Raw genomic sequence first — 22,613 nt, forward strand, 5'->3', positions numbered from 1 at the left:
TCCCCTCCTGGTCCTCGTGTCCATCCTCATGAAGTTACGCAGGACACAGGTAGCCTTCACACACCTGAATTCCTCCAGGAGGCAGTCCCAGATGACCCTGGTCACCCAACCTTGCAGTGCCCTACACGGTAACTGTAGGCAATCGTTTTGAAGGAATCTCCAGTTACAAGGTCTCTGTAGGAATATGGAAGACAATGTAATTATTAGACTGTTACATCACCAGGTCATTGTGGATTACTAAAGTATAATATCCCTGATAACAAATCATGATAACATTGGATTGATAGATGCATGGGCACACATATGTACATGTGTAGCATGTGACAATAACAGAATCATATCAAGGATGGCATCACAAATGAATACATAAATACCACTTGAAGCTTGATAATGAGTTGATCATTTGAATCAGCTGTGCAGTGTGAAGGCAAAAACAAAAATGTGCCCCTCTGAGTCCCCAGGACTGAGAACCACTGCTCTTCATTGGGACCTCTTCATATGTAGACTGGCTTTCATAGAGCTCTTTATCTGAGGACAGAAAACCTCACAAGAAACAGACTTCATTATAGTCAAATTACACCACACTGAATATTATGTTACTATTATCTCCATCCTCACTTCTAGGGACAGGAACTACACAAAAGCACCTTCCCTATCCAGAATAGCCTCCTCTCTCACTGACAGTTGGGGCTGCTATCCTTTCACCCTCCTCCATGGCTGTTAGCTAGCTACCTACAAATGCATGTGGAGTTTGTTTTTTACAGTGATAAATACATCAAGATAGCTAGCTAATATGTAGTTAGGTAGATGGTGATATTTCATTCCTTAGCTATCTATCTATACAGAATGTGTAGTTGTCTAGATAGATAGCTAGCTCATTTAGCAGCTCATCTGAGTTAGCCTGCACTGTAGTTAGTTAGCTAATAATACATTGTTGGTTTTTTTACATTTTCATAATCTATTTACTTACTTACTTGAATAGGTTCTCCCAGCCATGTGGACAACTGGAAACAGGGCAGTAAAGTTTGTCACCAGAGCATTTTAGAGGATATTACTATTGAACTATGTACCCATTTAATAGCCAGACCTTCATACAAACTTGCTCTGCTGAATTCTTGATGGAGTCACAATGGGCGGCCTAAGAGGCATCTAGTCCATCTGCTGACTGGACGCAGTTCAGTAAAATGTACATTTTATTTTCAGAGAACAAGTTAAATGGGTCAAATACTTATTTCACTCATTAAAATGCAAATCATTTTATAACATTTTTGACATGCGTTTTTCAGGATTTTTTGTTGTTGTTATTCTGTCTCTCACTGTTCAAATAAACCATTAAAATGATAGACTGATCATTTCTTTGTCAGTGAAAGTGTAAGTGGGCAAACGTACAAAATCAGCAGGGGATCAAATACTTTTTTCCTCCACTGTATCTCAGTCTATGCTGCTCTAGTAGTACTATACTAGTAAATCATTGGCCCTTTAATAATGTTTACATATCATTTCTCATCTCATATGTATAAACTGTATCTCAGTCTATGCTGCTCTGACATTGTTTATCCATATATTTATATATTCCTAATTCCATTCCTTTAACTTAGATTTGTGTGTATTAGGTATTTGTTGTGAAATTGTTAGATATTACTTGTTAGATATTACTGCACTGTGGGAACTAGAAGGACAAGCATTTCACTACACCTGCAATAACATCTGCTGAACACCTGTATGTGACCAACAACATTTGATTTGTTATGAAGGTAATTTGTGTCAAATGTACTTTTCCCCTCATTCACCCCATCTCTTTACATTGCTGATGCATAATCAGTGGCCTGACTGTGTCAAAGGCCCATCCTGGTAGATCTGAACCTAATGCAGCTTGGAGTGATCGGATGACAGAAGTCACATTTAGGTGCCAGGTGTAACTGAGGCCATAGATGCTCCATATCCATTACTTTGAGTGTTATATATAATATGACTAAATGTGTTTCTGTGTTGCAGGGACAGTCAATAAATGGAACAGCAAGGTCACAGAACATGACATAAGCAGAGCTGTGGGAGACCACCTCAAGCCCCTGGTAGAGCCGGGGGTGGTGTTTACCACTCCACCACGCCTTCAGCAGGCTGGAAAAGTGGGATTGATACAGTTTTTCATACTAAGGTGGACCAATAGTTTGTTGATTGGTCAGTCATTGGGTTAATTTGTTTTACAATATGTTCAAATCAAATCAAGCTTTATTTATACAGCACATTTCAGACATGGATGCAACACAATGGCTTCACAGGAAAAAACTATGAAAATAAAAATAAACATTTAGTACACAAATATGAGGATAAAAAACAATAACAACTGAAAGACTAATGAGCATTGTAAGGAAATGCCATTGATTAAAATATTAACAATATGATGCAATATCCAACCCAAAATATAACTTGTTTTTTAGGAGGGGCTCTGAAAGACACTATGGGGGTGTCCACTGGAAGTTGACTAGTAACAACAACTGGGACCTAAAAGACACCCACCATGAGACCCACTAAATCTGCCCAAGAAGAGGAAAACAAAAGAAAATCCCACACCAAACTTAAAGACAGGAAGCAAACCAAAAAGGTGGAGCAACTAAAGGTGTTGACTCTCCACATGTATCAAGACAACTGGAGCACTGGGCCAGACACTCTTAAATAGAACCTGGACCAGCTCAGGTGAAACACCTTCCCACTAACGAGATGGACAAGCCAGCACAGGTGTAACACATACTGACTAACGAGGTGACACCAATCAGTGCACCCAAGACACATTTCAGTTGAATGCATTCAGTTGTACAACTGACTTGGTATCCCCCTTTCCCACGTGCTAATGTCCAACCTCAAAACATAAATGGAAAAACCAAAGCCTGTAACACCTTCCCCCTTAAGACAACAAATATATCCTATATTTTGTTGGACAAGTTTGCTCACCATCAACAGAAAACAACTTCCATTTCACATTATAATCAACTACAATGCTTCACCTTCTACAATATAATCATGGTGTATACTGGCTGTCAACAATTAAAAACAAGAAAAAACACGTATTTCCAAATAATAATATACAATCGTACTATTTTTTTCTCCTTTTTCTGTCTATAGAATCCTAAAAGTCACTAGCTTCTAGAACTCTCGTCTTCCTAATACTCACTAGCTTCTAGAACTCTCGTCTTCCTAAAACTCACTAGCTTCTAGAACTCTCGTCTTCCTAAAACTCACTAGCTTCTAGAACTCTCGTCTTCCTAAAACTCACTAGCTTCTAGAACTCTCGTCTTCCTAAAACTCACTAGCTTCTAGAACACTCGTCTTCCTAAAACTCACTAGCTTCTAGAACACTCGTCTTCCTAAAACTCACTAGCTTCTAGAACACTCGTCTTCCTAAAACTCACTAGCTTCTAGAACACTTGTCTTCCTAAAACTCACTAGCTTCTAGAACACTCGTCTTCCTAAAACTCACTAGCTTCTAGAACACTCGTCTTCCTAAAACTCACTAGCTTCTAGAACTCTCGTCCCCTTGGAACGAGCCCAAACAAAAATCATCTCAAATACGGAAAAACATGCCGTATAACAAAACTCAAATCAAATTGTACTGCGCCGAATACAACAGACCTAACAGTGAAATGCTGACTTACGAGCCCCTAACCAACAGTGCAGTTTCAAAAACATACAGAAAAGAATAAGAGATAAAACTCATCTCCAACACGGAAAAACGTGTCAAAATAATATGTGATCCATGGTAACGCACTGGCTAAACACAAAACACAAAACTTTTTAACTGCCCACCCTTGAGACAATCAGCAACCAAGTTGTCCTCACCACAGACATGTCTGATTTCAAGAGGAAACTCCTGCAATATCCATAGTAACTTTCCACACCTCACTGCGGAGCTTCTCTCTCTTTTCAGGGTTCACTAGATAGGCATGTTGTTGGAACGGGGCCCAGTCCCCAATGTCATGCTCTAGTACATTTGGGTTGGCACATCTGAGAATGATCCCTGATATTATAAAATTACATTATAAAATTATCCCTGATATTACGTCAATATAATTGTACCCAAAAATTGTCAGTTGGTTGCATAAATCATTGATTACTAAATGTTACATTAATTGTAAATATGAAATATCAAACCAAATGTACACCCCTTTGTTAATATGTATTGGCAATAATTAACTTAATGGTGAGGCATGGAAAAATAAAACACGTATCTTTTGTCAGGCTGAATGTTTGAAATATGAGGTGATTTGAGTCATGCTTCTTCAGTAGTGGAATAAAGACAATTAGAATTTGAATGTTGTCAATAAATGCTGGAGTGATGTAGGATTGTTAATACAATTGATTATAGACCAATTTATTATACTGAGTCAATGTGTATAGGCTGCAAGGACGTTGAATTTAAGTTGTTTTCAAGTCAATGAAAAAAACTACATCTTCTCAACTTTCACTTTCAACTAAAACTGAATGTGTATTGGATGTTGGGCATAGTCTTATTTTCAACATCTTTTCAATTACATTTTGCTGGGTGGGATATTTTCCATGCATTTCATCATTAAGTCCTTTAGGAAATAATGTCTGGTGGGCGTGTCCAAATCAATAACCAAAATGCAGAAACAGTTTGGGATGAATTGAAAATCTAAACATAAAATGTGCTATATACACAAACATCTGCCACAATAATCATATTACTTGTATTTTTATTAAACAAGCTTCTTATAAACTGCACAAGCACCAGAAACACTGTTGTTATGACAAGTAGCAATAAATCACTGATATCGATTAGGGGGGAAATCAGGTTGTACATGCTGTTGAAACTAACACAACTAAAAAAACACATGGAAATGGGAGATATATTTTACCTCACTGGTTAGAGGACAACCTGCAGAAGACAGTCAGCTACATTTTGGAGTGATGCATTTAAATTTAGGGGTCGCTAAACAAAGGAACACAACACTTATTCATCGATATCATGCTAAAATCATTTGTGTGACAGGAGGGAGATGAGGTTGCACGTCCTGTTAAAACTAACAGCTAAAAACCACATGGAATCTGGGAATAATGTGTACATCCCTGGTTAGAGGACAACTTGTAGAAAACAGCCAGATACATTTTGAAGCGGTGCATTTTGATTCCAGTGGGTCACCAACATGGTAAGTGTAACACAACTCTTTTTGTGTTTGTCACTTTTAGTTAAATCTCATAAATAGTAACTCTTCCATTTCAGAGCCTGGATTTTCCCCCTGAGGCTAATATCCATATCATGCTGAAATCAATAGAACAGGGGACAAACGTTTAGGGTTCTACATTGTGACATCATTAAAATACTCCTTCTACAATGTTAAAACATTCTACATTGTGACATTAATTCATTGATATCATGAAACAACTCCTTCATGTATGTATTTTCTGATATTTGATCAGAGATCTTTTATCAGATTATCTCTGGTCACAGCTATGAGATTTCTCTCCTGTGTGTGTTCTCTGGTGTTGAGTCAGAGAGCCAGAATCAGCAAAACTCTTCCCACATTGATCACAGCTATAAGATTTCTCTCCTGTGTGTGTTCTCTTGTGTGATGTCAGATGGCCAGATTGACCAAATCTCTTCCCACATTGATCACAGCTATAAGGTTTCTCTCCTGTGTGTATTCTCTGGTGCACTGTCAGATGTCCAGATTGACCAAAACTCTTCCAACATTTACCACAGCTATAAGGTTTCTCTCCTGTGTGTGTTCTCTGGTGTACTGTCAGATTATCAGATGTAGTAAAACTCTTCCCACATTGATCACAGCTAAAAGGTTTCTCTCCTGTGTGTATTCTCTGGTGTAAAGTCAGTTCTCCAGATTGACCAAAACTCTTCCCACATTGACCACAGCTATAAGGTTTCTCTCCTGTGTGTATTCTCTGGTGTACAGTCAGAATGCTTGATGTAGTGAAACTCTTCCCACATTGATCACAGCTATAAGGTTTCTCTCCTGTGTGTATTCTCTGGTGTACTGTCAGATGATCAGATGAAGTAAAACTCTTCCCACATTGATCACAGCTAAAAGGTTTCTCTCCTGTGTGTGTTCTCTGGTGTAAAATCAGCTTTCCAGACCGACCAAAACTCTTCCCACATTGACCACAGCTATAAGGTTTCTCTCCTGTGTGGATTCTCTGATGAATTTTAATGCCTAATGAGGAGGTGAATCTCTTCCCACAGTCAGAGCAGCAGTGAGTTCTCTTCCCTGTGGGTCTCTGCAGGCGTTTATTGAGGAGTTCTGATCTGGAGAGACTCTTCTCTGCCTCTTCAGCATCATGATGTTGTTGAGACTCCCCAGAGGATCCACGATAGTCACGTCTCTCTCCTGTGTGAACAACAAAGACAGACAGATGATTAAAGGCCCACAACAGCGAAAATACACTGTAAAAGGTGATGCCAACAGCGTAGCCATGATGTTGTACAACAATTGACATCTGTAATGAATGTAATGATTACTTGACATTTGTCTTAAAATGAGCAAGAATAGTCATATTTTGTCTTGTTTTCACATTAGTAGTAACATGGATGATTGTAGGCTAGAAATAAGTTATTCATGTTGTTGAAACTCTAAGCAGTGTGCCAGACGACTTTGGTCTCCAATATTGGCCCCTTTCTGTGTTTGCTAAAATTGCAGCACGAGGGCAATGCACACACAATATGGTTGCAGAAACTCCTCCCTGCTAATGAGGAAACCACTTGTTATGGATGTAGTATATCTGGTAATGAGGAAACCACTAGTTATGGATGTAGTATATCTGGTAATGAGGAAACCACTAGTTATGGATGTAGTATATCTGGTAATGAGGAAACCACTAGTTATGGATGTAGTATATCTGGTAATGAGGAAACCACTAGTTATGGATGTAGTATATCTGGTAATGAGGAAACCACTAGTTATGGATGTAGTATATCTGGTAATGAGGAAACCACTAGTTATGGATGTAGTATATCTGGTAATGAGGAAACCACTAGTTATGGATGTAGTATATCTGGTAATGAGGAAACCACTAGTTATGGATGTAGTATATCTGGTAATGAGGAAACCACTAGTTATGGATGTAGTATATCTGGTAATGAGGAAACCACTAGTTATGGATGTAGTATATCTGGTAATGAGGAAACCACTAGTTATGGATGTAGTATATCTGGTAATGAGGAAACCACTAGTTATGGATGTAGTATATCTGGTAATGAGGAAACCACTAGTTATGGATGTAGTATATCTGGTAATGAGGAAACCACTAGTTATGGATGTAGTATATCTGGTAATGAGGAAACCACTAGTTATGGATGTAGTATATCTGGTAATGAGGAAACCACTAGTTATGGATGTAGTATATCTGGTAATGAGGAAACCACTAGTTATGGATGTAGTATATCTGGTAATGAGGAAACCACTAGTTATGGATGTAGTATATCTGGTAATGAGGAAACCACTAGTTATGGATGTAGTATATCTGGTAATGAGGAAACCACTAGTTATGGATGTAGTATATCTGGTAATGAGGAAACCACTAGTTATGGATGTAGTATATCTGGTAATGAGGAAACCACTAGTTATGGATGTAGTATATCTGGTAATGAGGAAACCACTAGTTATGGATGTAGTATATCTGGTAATGAGGAAACCACTAGTTATGGATGTAGTATATCTGCTAATGAGGAAACCACTAGTTATGGATGTAGTATATCTGCTAATGAGGAAACCACTAGTTATGGATGTAGTATATCTGCTAATGAGGAAACCACTAGTTATGGATGTAGTATATCTGGTAATGAGGAAACCACTAGTTATGGATGTAGTATATCTGCTAATGAGGAAACCACTAGTTATGGATGTAGTATATCTGGTAATGAGGAAACCACTAGTTATGGATGTAGTATATCTGGTAATGAGGAAACCACTAGTTATGGATGTAGTATATCTGGTAATGAGGAAACCACTAGTTATGGATGTAGTATATCTGGTAATGAGGAAACCACTAGTTATGGATGTAGTATATCTGGTAATGAGGAAACCACTAGTTATGGATGTAGTATATCTGGTAATGAGGAAACCACTAGTTATGGATGTAGTATATCTGGTAATGAGGAAACCACTAGTTATGGATGTAGTATATCTGGTAATGAGGAAACCACTAGTTATGGATGTAGTATATCTGGTAATGAGGAAACCACTAGTTATGGATGTAGTATATCTGGTAATGAGGAAACCACTAGTTATGGATGTAGTATATCTGGTAATGAGGAAACCACTAGTTATGGATGTAGTATATCTGGTAATGAGGAAACCACTAGTTATGGATGTAGTATATCTGGTAATGAGGAAACCACTAGTTATGGATGTAGTATATCTGGTAATGAGGAAACCACTAGTTATGGATGTAGTATATCTGGTAATGAGGAAACCACTAGTTATGGATGTAGTATATCTGCTAATGAGGAAACCACTAGTTATGGATGTAGTATATCTGCTAATGAGGAAACCACTAGTTATGGATGTAGTGTATTCGGTAATGAGGAAACCACTAGTTATGGATGTAGTATATCTGGTAATGAGGAAACCACTAGTTATGGATGTAGTATATCTGGTAATGAGGAAACCACTAGTTATGGATGTAGTATATCTGCTAATGAGGAAACCACTAGTTATGGATGTAGTATATCTGGTAATGAGGAAACCACTAGTTATGGATGTAGTATATCTGGTAATGAGGAAACCACTAGTTATGGATGTAGTATATCTGCCTGGAGCAAAAAATAGTGCGCAAAGATTTTAGTTTTTCACAATGTATTCTGAATATTACAGCGCACTATCAGGACAAGATCAGGAGTGCTACTCAAGGAAACTCACATTAAGCTCTGTGTCTATTCACTAATTCACCACCGTGGGGAAAACCCAGGGGAGTTCTCAGAGGCTGACAGCAAAATAGCCTCCATTTAAAGGTTGATTATAAGTGCATTTCACATTACTTTGGATTATAATTGTAAGGCTCGTTTGAATCTCCTGCTTAATATGTTTGTGTTATTGTCGCAAATCAACTGATTTATACTTAAAAAACACTTCAACCAGTAAAATGCTCCTTGGCTAGCTTTTCCATCAGCCTGACAATGAGGGTTTGAACAGTAAGTGTTTAACAAACAATAACATAGTAGAGGTCCCGATTATGATTTTTCAACGCCGATACCGATTATTGGATGACCCCCCCCAAAAAAAAACATACCGATTAAATCGGCCGATTTTAAATATATATATTTGTAATAATGACAATTACAACAATACTGAATTAACACATTTATTTGAACTTAATATAATACATCAATAAAATCAATTTAGTCTCAAATAAATAATGAAACATGTTCCATTTGGTTTAAATAAATAATGAAACATGTTCCATTTGGTTTAAATAATGCAAAAACACAGTGTTGGAGAAGAAAGTAAAAGTGCAATATGTGCCATGTAAAAAGCTAACGTTTAAGTTCCTCGCTCAGAACATGAGAACATATGGAAGCTGGTGGTTCCTTTTAACATGAGTCTTCAATATTCCCAGGTAAGAAGTTTTAGGTTGCAGTTATTATAGGAATTATAGGACTATTTCTCTCTATACCATTTGTATTTTATACACCTTTGACTATTGGATGTTCTTATAGGCACTTTAGTATTGCCAGCCTAATCTCAGGAGTTGATAGGCTTGATGTCATAAACAGCGCTGTGCTTCAAGCATTGCTAAGAGCTGCTGGCAAACGCAGGAAAGTGCTGTTTGAATGAATGCTTACGAGCCTGCTGCTGCCTACCACCACTCAGTCAGACTGCTCTATCAAAGATCAAATCATAGACTTAATTATAATATAATAAACACAGAAATACGAGCCTTAGGTCATATTCAATTTAATATCGCTCTTCAAAGACCCAGGAAGGGGTGGAGCCAAACAGGTGTTGTACCTCATTTCCCTCCTTCAGGGAACAGTAATTATAGTCATAAAGTTACACTCCCTTTCAGTCGGTCAACTTCGGTACAACATACTATGGGGAAATACAATCATTCCCCAACTGACCCAAACAGACACTAAACTAAACGGCCCCTGGCAGACCACCCAGACCTGACCCCACAAGATGCTTCAGTTCTGTCAATTTATTAATTGTCTTTTGTTTGAAACACTCCTGTCAATGTTGAGTAAGGACGCACACCTGATTACGCACATAGAAGTAGGATTAGTCTAATAGCCTACAGCTGTGTCTGTCCCAAACTCACTGGCGCAGGAAACTCTGTGGGCCCAGAATATTTTATACAATGTTGCAAGCTTGCCTTCTTCAGTTTCAGGCTACCCAGTTGATAGTAGATACAATGTTTCAAAATCATTGTAGACAGGCCATGTGCAGCCAATGTGATTTATAAGGTATTTATTTTGATCAGGATATTTTCTAACTGCAGTCTGCAATGTTTTTATTTGTTGGCTATTTTAACATAGTTGGCAATAAAAGTTACTTTTAGATTTGTATAATTTATATTTAGATTTAGATAGAATGTAGATTAATCACAGACAATGATTTTGAGATACTATTAGGAATTAAAATGAAACTGTTCCACGAAAATGAAAATCATAACTGGCACCAGATCAGTAGAAATGGTCAGATAAATTGGCACCAAATGGAAAAGGTTGCTGACTGCTGGTGTAGTCTATTACCAGAAACTATAGGAGCATAACGACTGCTGGTGTAGCCTATTACCAGAAACTATAGGAGCATAACGACTGCTGGTGTAGCCTATTACCAGAAACTATTGGAGCACAACGACTGCTGGTGTAGCCTATTACCAGAAACTATAGGAGCATAACGACTGCTGGTGTAGCCTATTACCAGAAACTATAGGAGCATAACGACTGCTGGTGTAGCCTATTACCAGAAACTATAGGAGCATAATGACTGCTGGTGTAGTCTATTACCAGAAACTATTGGAGCACAACGACTGCTGGTGTAGCCTATTACCAGAAACTATAGGAGCATAACGACTGCTGGTGTAGCCTATTACCAGAAACTATTGGAGCACAACGACTGCTGGTGTAGCCTATTACCAGAAACTATAGGAGCATAACAACTGCTGGTGTAGCCTATTACCAGAAACTATAGGAGCATAACGACTGCTGGTGTAGCCTATTACCAGAAACTATAGGAGCATAACAACTGCTGGTGTAGCCTATTACCAGAAACTATAGGAGCTTTGTGGGCTATACTCGGCCTTGTCTTCGGACGGTAAGTTGGTGGTTGTAGACATCCCTCTAGTGGTGTGGGGGCTGTGCTTTGGCAAAGTGGGTGGGGTTATATCCTGCCTGTTTGGCCCTGTCCGGGGTATCATCGGATGGGGCCACAGTGTCTTCTGATCCCTCCTGTCTCAGCCTCCAGTACTTATGCTGCAGTAGTTTATGTGTCGGGGGCTAGGGTCAGTCTGTTACATCTGGAGTATTCTCTTGTCTTATCCGGTGTCCTGTGTGAATGTAAATATGCTCTCTCTAATTCTCTCTTTCTCTCTTTCTTTCTTTCTCTCGGAGGACCTGAGCCCTAGGACCATGCCTCAGGACTACCTGGCATGATGACTCCTTGCTGTCCCCAGTCCACCTGGCCATGCTGCTGCTCCAGTTTCAACTGTTCTGCCTGCGGCTATGGAACCCTGACCTGTTCACCGGACGTGCTTGTTGCACCCTCGACAACTACTATGATTATTATTATTTGACCATGCTGGTCATTTATGAACATTTTAACATCTTGACCATGTTCTGTTATAATATCCACCCGGCACAGCCAGAAGAGGACTGGCCACCCCTCATAGCCTGGTTCCTCTCTAGGTTTCTTCCTAGGTTTTTGGCCTTTCTAGGGAGTTTTTCCTAGGGGAGTTTTTCCTAGCCACCGTGCTTCTTTCACATGCATTGCTTGCTGTTTGGGGTTTTAGGCTGGGTTTCTGTACAGCACTTTGAGATTTCAGCTGATGTACAAAGGGCTATATAAATAAATTTGATTTGATGATAACGACTGCTGGTGTAGCCTATTACCAGAAACTATAGGAGCATAACGACTGCTGGTGTAGCCTATTACCAGAAACTATAGGAGCATAACGACTGCTGGTGTAGCCTATTACCAGAAACTATAGGAGCATAACGACTGCTGGTGTAGTCTATTACCAGAAACTATAGGAGCATAACGACTGTAGTCTATTACCAGAAACTATAGGAGCATAACGACTGCTGGTGTAGTCTATTACCAGAAACTATAGGAGCATAACGACTGTAGTCTATTACCAGAAACTATAGGAGCATAACAACTCTTCTAAGAGGTTTTTCTGATGGTTAGGCTCTTATTTCAGAGGGGTGTCATCAATAGCCCATAATGACAAAGTGAAAACAGGTAAAAAACAGAAATACCTTATTTACTGAAGTATTCAGACCCTTTGCTATGAGACTCGAAATTGCTTTCAGGTGCATCTTGTTTCCATTAATCATCCTTGAGATGTATCTACAAGTTGTTCGGAGTCCACCTGTGGTAAATTCAATTGATTGGATATGATTTGGAAGGCACACACCTGTCTATATAACGTCCCAGAGTTGACAGTGCATGTCAGAGCAAAAACCAAGCCATGAGGTCGAAGGAACTGTCCGTAGAGCTCCAGGACAAGCTTGTGTCGAGGCACAGATCTGGGGAAGGGTACCAAAAACAAATTCTGCAGCATTGAAGGTCCCCAAGAACACAGTGACCTCCATCATTCTTAAATGGAATACTCTTCCTAGAGCTGGTCACCAGGCCAAACTGAGCAATTGGGGGAGAAGGGCCTCGGTCAGGAGGTGACCACAAACCTGATGGTCACTCTGACAGAGCTCCAGAGTTCCTCTGTGGAGATGGGAGAACCTTCCAGAAGGACAACCATCTCTGCAGCACTCCACCAACCAGACCTTTATGGTAGAGAGGCCAGACAGAAGCCACTCCTCAGTATAAAGCATATGACAGCCTGCTTGGAGTTTGACAAAAGGCACCTTAAGACTCTAAGACCATGAGAAACAAGATTCTCTGGCTTAATGAAACCAAGATTGAACTCATTGGCCTGAATGCCAAGAGTCAGGTCTGGAGGAAACCTGGCACCATCCCTACGGTGAAGCATGGTGGTGGCAGCATCATGCTGTGGGGATGTTTTTCAGCAGCAGGGACTGGGAGACTAGTCCGGAAAGTATTATGTGAAATTATTTTGATGTGATATTTAAATATTGTGTGAAATTATTCTGAATTGATATGAAAGTATATGTGAAATTATTTTGATGTGATATGAAAGTACAGCAATTTATGTTTCTAGAAACGTATTGCAATTGAGAATCGATTCACATTTAGATGGAATATTTGGCTATTTTACCTGAACAGAGCCAGTCTACCTCTGAAAATAACATACAGTCCTTGGACCTTGAGGAGTAACGGGGCAGCAATCAGCAGTAGAAACAATAACAAAGCGTACTCCCTGCCCGTTTCGGTAAAAAGCTGAGGGATGGGGCTGGAGAAATGCAACCATCCATGATATCAACATTCTAGTTTTAACCATGTTTTGAGGATATACAGTGTTTGTTTATATTTACTGACAAACATTGGAGTAAAAGAAGCTTATATTTTGGGTTCTGATGGGGTACAACAGTTGAACTAAGCTCATGAGGCATTTATAAGTGAATTCTTCAAGAAACAGATGGGTACATATCATTAATGTATAAGTCCCCAAATGGATGTAACAACTGCTGATTGCCCCTTTAAGAGAACATCTTGGGCTAATCTAATAGGAGATATTGAGGACTACAGTATTTCAGGCATTGTCATTGGATGCATTTGATCAATTGTTAACGTTTTGTTGATGGTCCAGTCTTGATGTTCTACACGTTACAGTGAAGCTTCAGCCATTCCTACAGAACAACATTAAAGTGTAGAACCCCTTTACTGCATATTGGTTCAACGACTGCAGAGACGGTACTTACTGGTGTTAAACAGATCTCCAACCTCCTCTTCTTCCTCCAATGTGACAGTCATCTCCCCCTCCTCCTCTTTCACTCCAAAAACTGCCTCCTCTTTCTCTTCCTCCTCTTCTTTTACTGTAACATCCTCCTCCTCTTTCACTCTGAACGCGTCTTCCTCTTCTTTCACTGAAACGTCTTTCTCTTCTTCTTTCACGGTAACAGCCTCATCCTCTACTTCTTGTTTTACTGTAGGAGGAGAGTAGCTTCGTGAACTCATGGTCAGTATGTTAGCTAGCTGGCATTAGCGACTAGCCTAGTTCTAAGCTAACTTAGCAAACCAGCTAGCTGACAAACAACGTAAATATATAATTAAATGGTCCAACAAGTACATACAACAGAAGTGTGTTTAATACACAGCGACTAATATACACCAAAACAGTGTAAAGAGCGTGAATGTTGTAGCTATGTTTGCTAGAAAGCTACCGAGGTGTCTGACTAGCTGTTGTTGTTGAAGGAGCGTCCCGTCCACTAGATTATACGTCACACTGGCAGCATCGTCTGAACCTAAAAGACGCACATCGCCATCTGCTGACTGGACTGGGCAACGCAGTTGAGGAACCAAACGTTTATTTTTCATTTATTTCATAAAAGTTTAATATTATATTAAGTCGGTCAAAGAGAAGCATGTGTTGATTGATTCGTGTTTAATGAGTGAGAATTTAAAACAAACTTTACACCCACTACATTTTTGCAGTGAACCATACTTCTGACTTGGATCTTTTTGACCCCAGAGGCATATCTTTTATCATGGCCAAAATGTATTTTATTCAATTCTTCCAATTTTTCATGACTTTGTCAATCAACTGGTTGTTAATAAATCTAAATCATGGTTTAGTGTTTCTGTATCAATATGGACTTTTAACAAATGAAATCCTTTGGAGTCATTTTGACCCCAGACAAAAGCACCTTTGATAAATAGGACGTTTATTTCAAATCAAAATCACATTTTATTGGTCACATACACGTGTTTAGCAGATATTATTGCAGGTGTAGCAAAATGCCTGTGTTTCTAGCTCCGACAGTGCAGTAATATCTAACAAGTAATATCTAACAATTTCACAACACATACCCAATACACACACATCTAAGTATTTGAATCTAGGTTTCTCTGTAGACATGATCCATCCCACCAGAGGGTGGAGGGGCTCCTGTAACAGTGGTTTTGACCAGATAGACACCTGCAGACACACAGTATAGTGCCTCCCATGTACTCTCCTAAGATTGGACTTTTCTATACCATGTATCACATGACTGTGTACAAAACTGCCATTGGTAGAAAACTCTGCCAGCGGTATACAGCGCATTCGTAAAGTATTCAGACCCCTTCACTTTTTCCACATTTTGTTATGTTACAGCCTTATTCTAAAATGGATTAAATAGAAAAATGTTGAATAATTTTTAATCCTCATCAATCTTGACACAATACCCCACAATGACAAACCCAAAACAGGTTTTTAGACATTTTTACAAATGTATTTACTTAAGTATTCAGAACCTTTGCTATGAGACTCGAAATTGAACTCAGATGCATCCTGATTCCACTAATCACCCTTGAGATGTTTCTACAACTTGATTGGAGTCCACCTCTGGTAAATTCAATTGATTAGACATGATTTGGAAAGGCACACACCTCTCTATATCAGGTCCCACAGTTCAGTGCATGTCAGAGCAAAAACCAAGCCATGAGGTCAAAGGTATTGTCCGTAGAGCTCTGAGACAGGATTGTGTCGAGGCACAGGTACCAAAAAGGTACCAAAAATGTCTGCAGCATTGAAGGTCCCCAAGAACACAGGAACACAGTGGCCTCCATCATTCTTAAATGGAAGACGTTTGGAACCACCAAGACTCATCTTAAGAGCTGGCCGCCCGGCCAAACTGAGAAATCGTGGGAGAAGGGCCTTGGTCAGGGAGGTGAACAAGAACCCGATGGTCACTCTGACAGAGCTTCCAGAAGGACAACCATCTCTGCAGCACTCCATCAATAAGACCTTTATGGTAGAGAGGCCAGACGGAAGCCACTCCTCAGTAAAAGGTATATGGCAGCCCGTTTGGAGTTTGCCAAAAGGCACCTGAAGGACTCTCAGACCATGAGAAACAAGATTCTCTGGTCTGATTAAACCAAGACTGAACTCTTTGGCCTGAAATCAAAGTGTCATGTCTGGAGGAAAATTGGCACCATCCTTACAGTGAAGCATGGTGGTGGCAACATCATTACTGTGGAGATGTTTTTCAGCAGCAGTGCAAATTGTCCCCTGATATTGGTGTAATTTATCACCCATTTTGTCTGTATGAAAGTTAATTTCCCTCAGGCACACATGAGTAATTTGTTATTCTTTGTCATATCTTACGCATATTCAGTGGCCTGACTGCGTCCAGACTACATCAAAGGCCCGTCCTGATAGATCTTAACGTAATGCAGCTTGGAGTGATCGGATGACGGAAGTCACATTTAGGTGCCAGGTGTAACTGAGGCCATAGACTATCCATTACTTTGAGTGTTTTATAGAATATGACTAAATGTGATTCTGTGTTGCAGGGGCATTTATCATTTTCAGCAAATCTACTGGGTTGGTTGAAAAGTGATACTAAATCTACATACCATGCACTATTTTGACATAGTGGAAAATATACTGAATGTATATTGTTTTTCATAGTAAGTTATGTGTTGCTTTTGCACATTTGTTCATTGGTTTGCTTAGTGTTGATTGGTCAGTCATTGGGTTTAATTGTTTTACAACATGTTCAAATCAAGCTTTATTTATACAGCACATTTCAGACATGGATGCAACACAATGGCTTGATTAAAATTGATTAAAATATTTATTGGATGGAACATCCAACCCAAAATATAAGGTTGTTTTACTCCATTGTTTGTTGTTACGTTCACCAGCAAGAAAACCAGAAACGTCCCTTAAATTTAAGAGGGACTAACAAAGAGTCACTGACAACAACCACAACTAAACAGGTGTCAGACATAGATGCAACACAATGGCTTCACAGGAAAAAACTATGAAAATAATCAGAAATATTTAGTACACAAATATGAGGATAAAAAACAATAACTGAAAGACTAATGAGCATTGTAAGGAAATGCCATTGATTAAAATATCAACAATATGATGCAACATCCAACCCAAAATATAACTTGTTTTTTAGGAGGGGCTCTGAAAGACACTATGGGGGTGTCCACTGGAAGTTGACTAGTAACAACAACTGGGACCTAAAAGACACCCACCATGAGACCCACTAAATCTGCCCAAGAAGAGGAAAACAAAAGAAAAACCCACACCAAACTTAAAGACAGGAAACAAACCAAAAAGGTGGAGCAACTAAAGGTGTTGACTCTCCACATGTATCAAGACAACTGGAGCACTGGGCCAGACACTCTTAAATAGAACCTGGACCAGCTCAGGTGAAACACCTTCCCACTAACGAGATGGACAAGCCAGCACAGGTGTAACACATACTGACTAACGAGCGATACTTGTCAACAATTAAAAACAAGAAAAACACATTTCTAAATAATAATATACAATCAAAATATTTTTTTTGCCTTTTTCTTACTATAGAATCCTAAAACTCACTATCTTCTAGAACTCTCGTGTTCCTAAAACTCACTAGCTTCTAGAACTCTCGTCTCCTTGGAACGAGCCCAAACAAAACTCATCTCTAATACGGAAAAACATGCAGTTATAATAAATTGTGACCCATGGCAATGCACTGGCTAAACACAAAACACAAACATTTTGACTGCCCACCCGTGAGACAATCAGCAAATTGTCCTTAAAACGAACATGTCTGATTTCAAGAGGAAACTCCTGCAATATCCGTAGTAACTTCCCACCTCACAGCTTCTCTCTCTTTTCAGGGTTCACTAGATAGGCATGTTGTTGGATCGGGGCCCAGTCCCCAATGTCATGCTCTAGTACATTTGGGTTGGGACATCTGAGAATGAACCCTGATATTCTAAAAGCAGGATAACAATGTCAATATAATTGTACCAAAAAATTATCAGTTGGTTGCATAAATAATTATGATTACTAAATCTTACATGAATATTAAACATGAAATATAAAACCCAAATGTACACCCCTTTGTTAATATGTATTAGCAATAATTAACTTAATGGTGAGGCATAAAATGTATCTTTTGTCAGGCTTAATGTTTGAGTCATGCTTCTTCAGTAGTGGAATAAAGACAATTAGTAGTTGAATGTTGTAAATAAATAGTGGAGTGATGTAGGATTGTTCATATAATTGATTATAGACCAATTTATTGTACGGCGACTATGTGTATAGGCTGTAAGTATGTTGAAATTAAATTGTTTTCTTTTCAACTTTCACTTTCAACTAAAACCAAACTTATATTGTATGTCGGGCAAAGTCTTATTTTCTACGACATTTTGCTAGGTGAGATATCCCCAATGTCACAGCTTAAACGTGTCCAAATCAGTAGTCCAAATGCAGAAACAGTTTGTGATAAATTGAAAACCTAAACATAAAATGTAATACATACACAAACATCTGTCACAATAATCATATTACTTGTATTATTTAAAACAAGCACCTTATAAAACTGTACAAGCACCAGAAACGCTGTTGTTTTGACAAGTAGCAATAAATCACTAATATCGATTAGGGGGGAAATCAGGTTGTACATGATGTTGAAACTAACACAACTAAAAAAACACATGGAAATGGGAGATATATTTTACCTCACTGATTAGAGGACAACCTGCAGAAGACAGTCAGCTACATTTTGGAGTGATGCATTTAAATGTAGGGGTCGCTACACAAAGGAACACAACACTTATTTGTCATCACTCATTAATATCATGTTGAAATCAATTGTACGACAGGAGGGAGATGAGGTTGTACGTCCTGTTAAAACTAACAGCTCAAAAATCACACGGAATCTGGGAATAATGTGTACATCCCTGGTTAGAGGACAATTTGTATAAAACAGCTCGCTACATTTTGAAGTGTTGCATTTTGATTCCAGTGGGTCACCAACGTGGTAAGTGTAACACAGCTCTTTTTGTGTTAGTACTTTTTGTTAAATCTCATAAATAGTAACTCTTCCATTTCAGAGCCTGGATTTTCCCTCTGAGGCTAATATCCATATCATGCTGAAATCAATAGAACAGGGGACAAACGTTTAGGGTTCTACATTGTGACATCATTAAAATACTCCTTCTACAATGTTTAAACATTCTACATTGTGACATCATTAAAATACTCCTACTACAATGTTTAAACATTCTACATTTTATTTCACTGATATCATGAAACAACTCCTTCATGTATTTTCTGATGTTTAATCAGAGATCTTTTATCAGAGTATCTCTTCTCACATTGATTACAGCTATAAGGTTTCTCTCCTGTGTGTGTTCTATGGTGTCTAGTCAGCATGCTAGAACAAGTAAAACTCTTCCCACATTGAGCACAGCTATAAGGTTTCTCTACCGTGTGTGTTTTCTGGTGGTATATCAGGCTGCTTAGCAGAGTAAAACTCTTCCCACATTCATTACAGCCAAAAGGTTTCTCTCCTGTGTGTGTTCTCTGGTGTGCTGTCAGGCCGCCAGGTGAAGTAAAACTCTTCCCACATTCATCACAGCTACATGGTTTCTTTCCTGTGTGTGTTCTCTGGTGTGATATCAGGCTGGTTGACAGAGGAAAACTCTTCCCACAGTCAGAGCAGAAGTAAGGTTTCTCTTTTGTGTGATTTCTCAGGTGTATTTTGAGTTCTGATGAAGATTTAAAAAATGTCCCACAATCAGAGCAGCAGTGAGAATTATCCCTTGTGTGAATTCTCCGGTGTAGTTTAATGCCTGATGAGGTGCATCTTTTGCCACAGTCAAAGCAGCGGTGAGATCTTATCCCTGTGGTTCTCCGCTGGCGTTTCTTGAGGTGTTCTGATGTGGAGAGACTCTTCTCTGCCTTGTCAGCATCATGAGGTTGTTGAGGCTCCCCAGAGGATCCACGATAGTCCCGTCTCTCTCCTGTGTGAACAACAAAGTCATACAGATGGTTAATGGCCCACAACAGCGAAAATCCACTGTAAAAGGTGATGCCAACAGCGTAGCCATGATGTTGTACAACAATTGACATCTGTAATGAATGTAATGATTACTTGACATTTGTCTTAAAATGAGCAAGAATAGTCATATTTTGTCTTGTTTTCACATTAGTAGTAACATCGATGATTGTAGGCTAGAAATAAGTTATTCATGTTGTTGAAACTCTAAGCAGTGTGCCAGACGACTTTTGGTCTCCAATATAGGCCCCTTTCTGTGTTTGCTAAAATTGCGGCACGAGGGCGATTTGATTGCAGAAACTCCTCCCTGCTAATGAGGAAACCAATAGTTATGGATGTAGTATATCTGGTAATGAGGAAACCACTAGTTATGGATGTAGTATATCTGGTAATGAGGAAACCACTAGTTATGGATGTAGTATATCTGCTAATGAGGAAACCACTAGTTATGGATGTAGTATATCTGGTAATGAGGAAACCACTAGTTATGGATGTAGTATATCTGGTAATGAGGAAACCACTAGTTATGGATGTAGTATATCTGGTAATGAGGAAACCACTAGTTATGGATGTAGTATATCTGCTAATGAGGAAACCACTAGTTATGGATGTAGTATATCTGGTAATGAGGAAACCACTAGTTATGGATGTAGTATATCTGGTAATGAGGAAACCACTAGTTATGGATGTAGTATATCTGGTAATGAGGAAACCACTAGTTATGGATGTAGTATATCTGGTAATGAGGAAACCACTAGTTATGGATGTAGTATATCTGCTAATGAGGAAACCACTAGTTATGGATGTAGTATATCTGGTAATGAGGAAACCACTAGTTATGGATGTAGTATATCTGGTAATGAGGAAACCACTAGTTATGGATGTAGTATATCTGGTAATGAGGAAACCACTAGTTATGGATGTAGTATATCTGGTAATGAGGAAACCACTAGTTATGGATGTAGTATATCTGGTAATGAGGAAACCACTAGTTATGGATGTAGTATATCTGGTAATGAGGAAACCACTAGTTATGGATGTAGTATATCTGGTAATGAGGAAACCACTAGTTATGGATGTAGTATATCTGGTAATGAGGAAACCACTAGTTATGGATGTAGTATATCTGGTAATGAGGAAACCACTAGTTATGGATGTAGTATATATGGTAATGAGGAAACCACTAGTTATGGATGTAGTATATATGGTAATGAGGAAACCACTAGTTATGGATGTAGTATATCTGGTAATGAGGAAACCACTAGTTATGGATGTAGTATATCTGGTAATGAGGAAACCACTAGTTATGGATGTAGTATATCTGGTAATGAGGAAACCACTAGTTATGGATGTAGTATATCTGGTAATGAGGAAACCACTAGTTATGGATGTAGTATATCTGGTAATGAGGAAACCACTAGTTATGGATGTAGTATATATGGTAATGAGGAAACCACTAGTTATGGATGTAGTATATCTGGTAATGAGGAAACCACTAGTTATGGATGTAGTATATCTGGTAATGAGGAAACCACTAGTTATGGATGTAGTATATCTGCTAATGAGGAAACCACTAGTTATGGATGTAGTATATCTGGTAATGAGGAAACCACTAGTTATGGATGTAGTATATCTGGTAATGAGGAAACCACTAGTTATGGATGTAGTATATCTGGTAATGAGGAAACCACTAGTTATGGATGTAGTATATCTGGTAATGAGGAAACCACTAGTTATGGATGTAGTATATCTGGTAATGAGGAAACCACTAGTTATGGATGTAGTATATCTGCCTGGAGCAAAAATGGTGAGAAAAGATTTTAGTTTTTCACAATGTATTCTGAATGTGAATGGGGGGAAAACTCAGGGGAGTAGCCTCCATTTCCAGGTTGCTGATGAGTTCATTTCACACTACTTTGGATTATAATTGTAAGGCTCGTTTGAATGTCCTGCTTAATATGTTTGTGTTATTGTTGCAAGTCAACTGCTTTACACTTAAAAAACACTTCAACCAGTAAAATGCTCCTTGGCTTTTCCATCAGCCTGACAATGAAGGTTTGTACACTGCTTGTTTGCCAAATTGGCCCATAACTTCACCTAACAACAAATACAGGAAAATAGCTCTGTGTGTTGTACAATAGCCTATCCATCAAGGAACAGTTTTCTACACATTATGAGCAAAGCAGGAATGTTGGATCCAACGTGGAGCACGGCATAACTGTCTTTACCAGAGTAATGAATGAAGAAGCACTTTTGGTTGTTGTTGCATGTTGTTGCATTCCTGGATCAGCTGATGATAGTTGAACATGTGACTGTAACTAAACAGCTACAGTATTAAGAATTATGAGTAATTATTGAAGAACCACATTAATGACAGTATCCATTTGGGTGTTGTCAATAAAGTTACTATATATTTTTTTACCTTTATTTAACCAGGTAGGCCAGTTACCTGGCCAAGATAAAGCAAAGCGACAAAAACAACAGTTACACGTTGGATAAACAAACAAACAGT

General features: G+C 38.8%; 1 protein-coding gene across 1 annotated transcript; it reads right to left on the reverse strand.

Annotated features, from left to right (window-relative positions):
* Positions 1 to 5,478: 5,478 nt before the first annotated feature.
* Positions 5,479 to 6,228, reverse strand: LOC123741809 (zinc finger protein 180-like; the record flags this gene model as incomplete). Its single annotated transcript, XM_045716014.1, has 1 exon — positions 5,479 to 6,228. A coding segment is annotated over one exon (750 nt), but the record flags the coding sequence as incomplete, so codon positions are not given.
* Between the last annotated feature and the right edge of the window lie 16,385 nt (positions 6,229 to 22,613).

The sequence above is a fragment of the Salmo salar genome, chromosome ssa03, assembly GCF_905237065.1.
Source record: "Salmo salar chromosome ssa03, Ssal_v3.1, whole genome shotgun sequence".
Taxonomy (NCBI): Eukaryota; Metazoa; Chordata; class Actinopteri; order Salmoniformes; family Salmonidae; genus Salmo; species Salmo salar.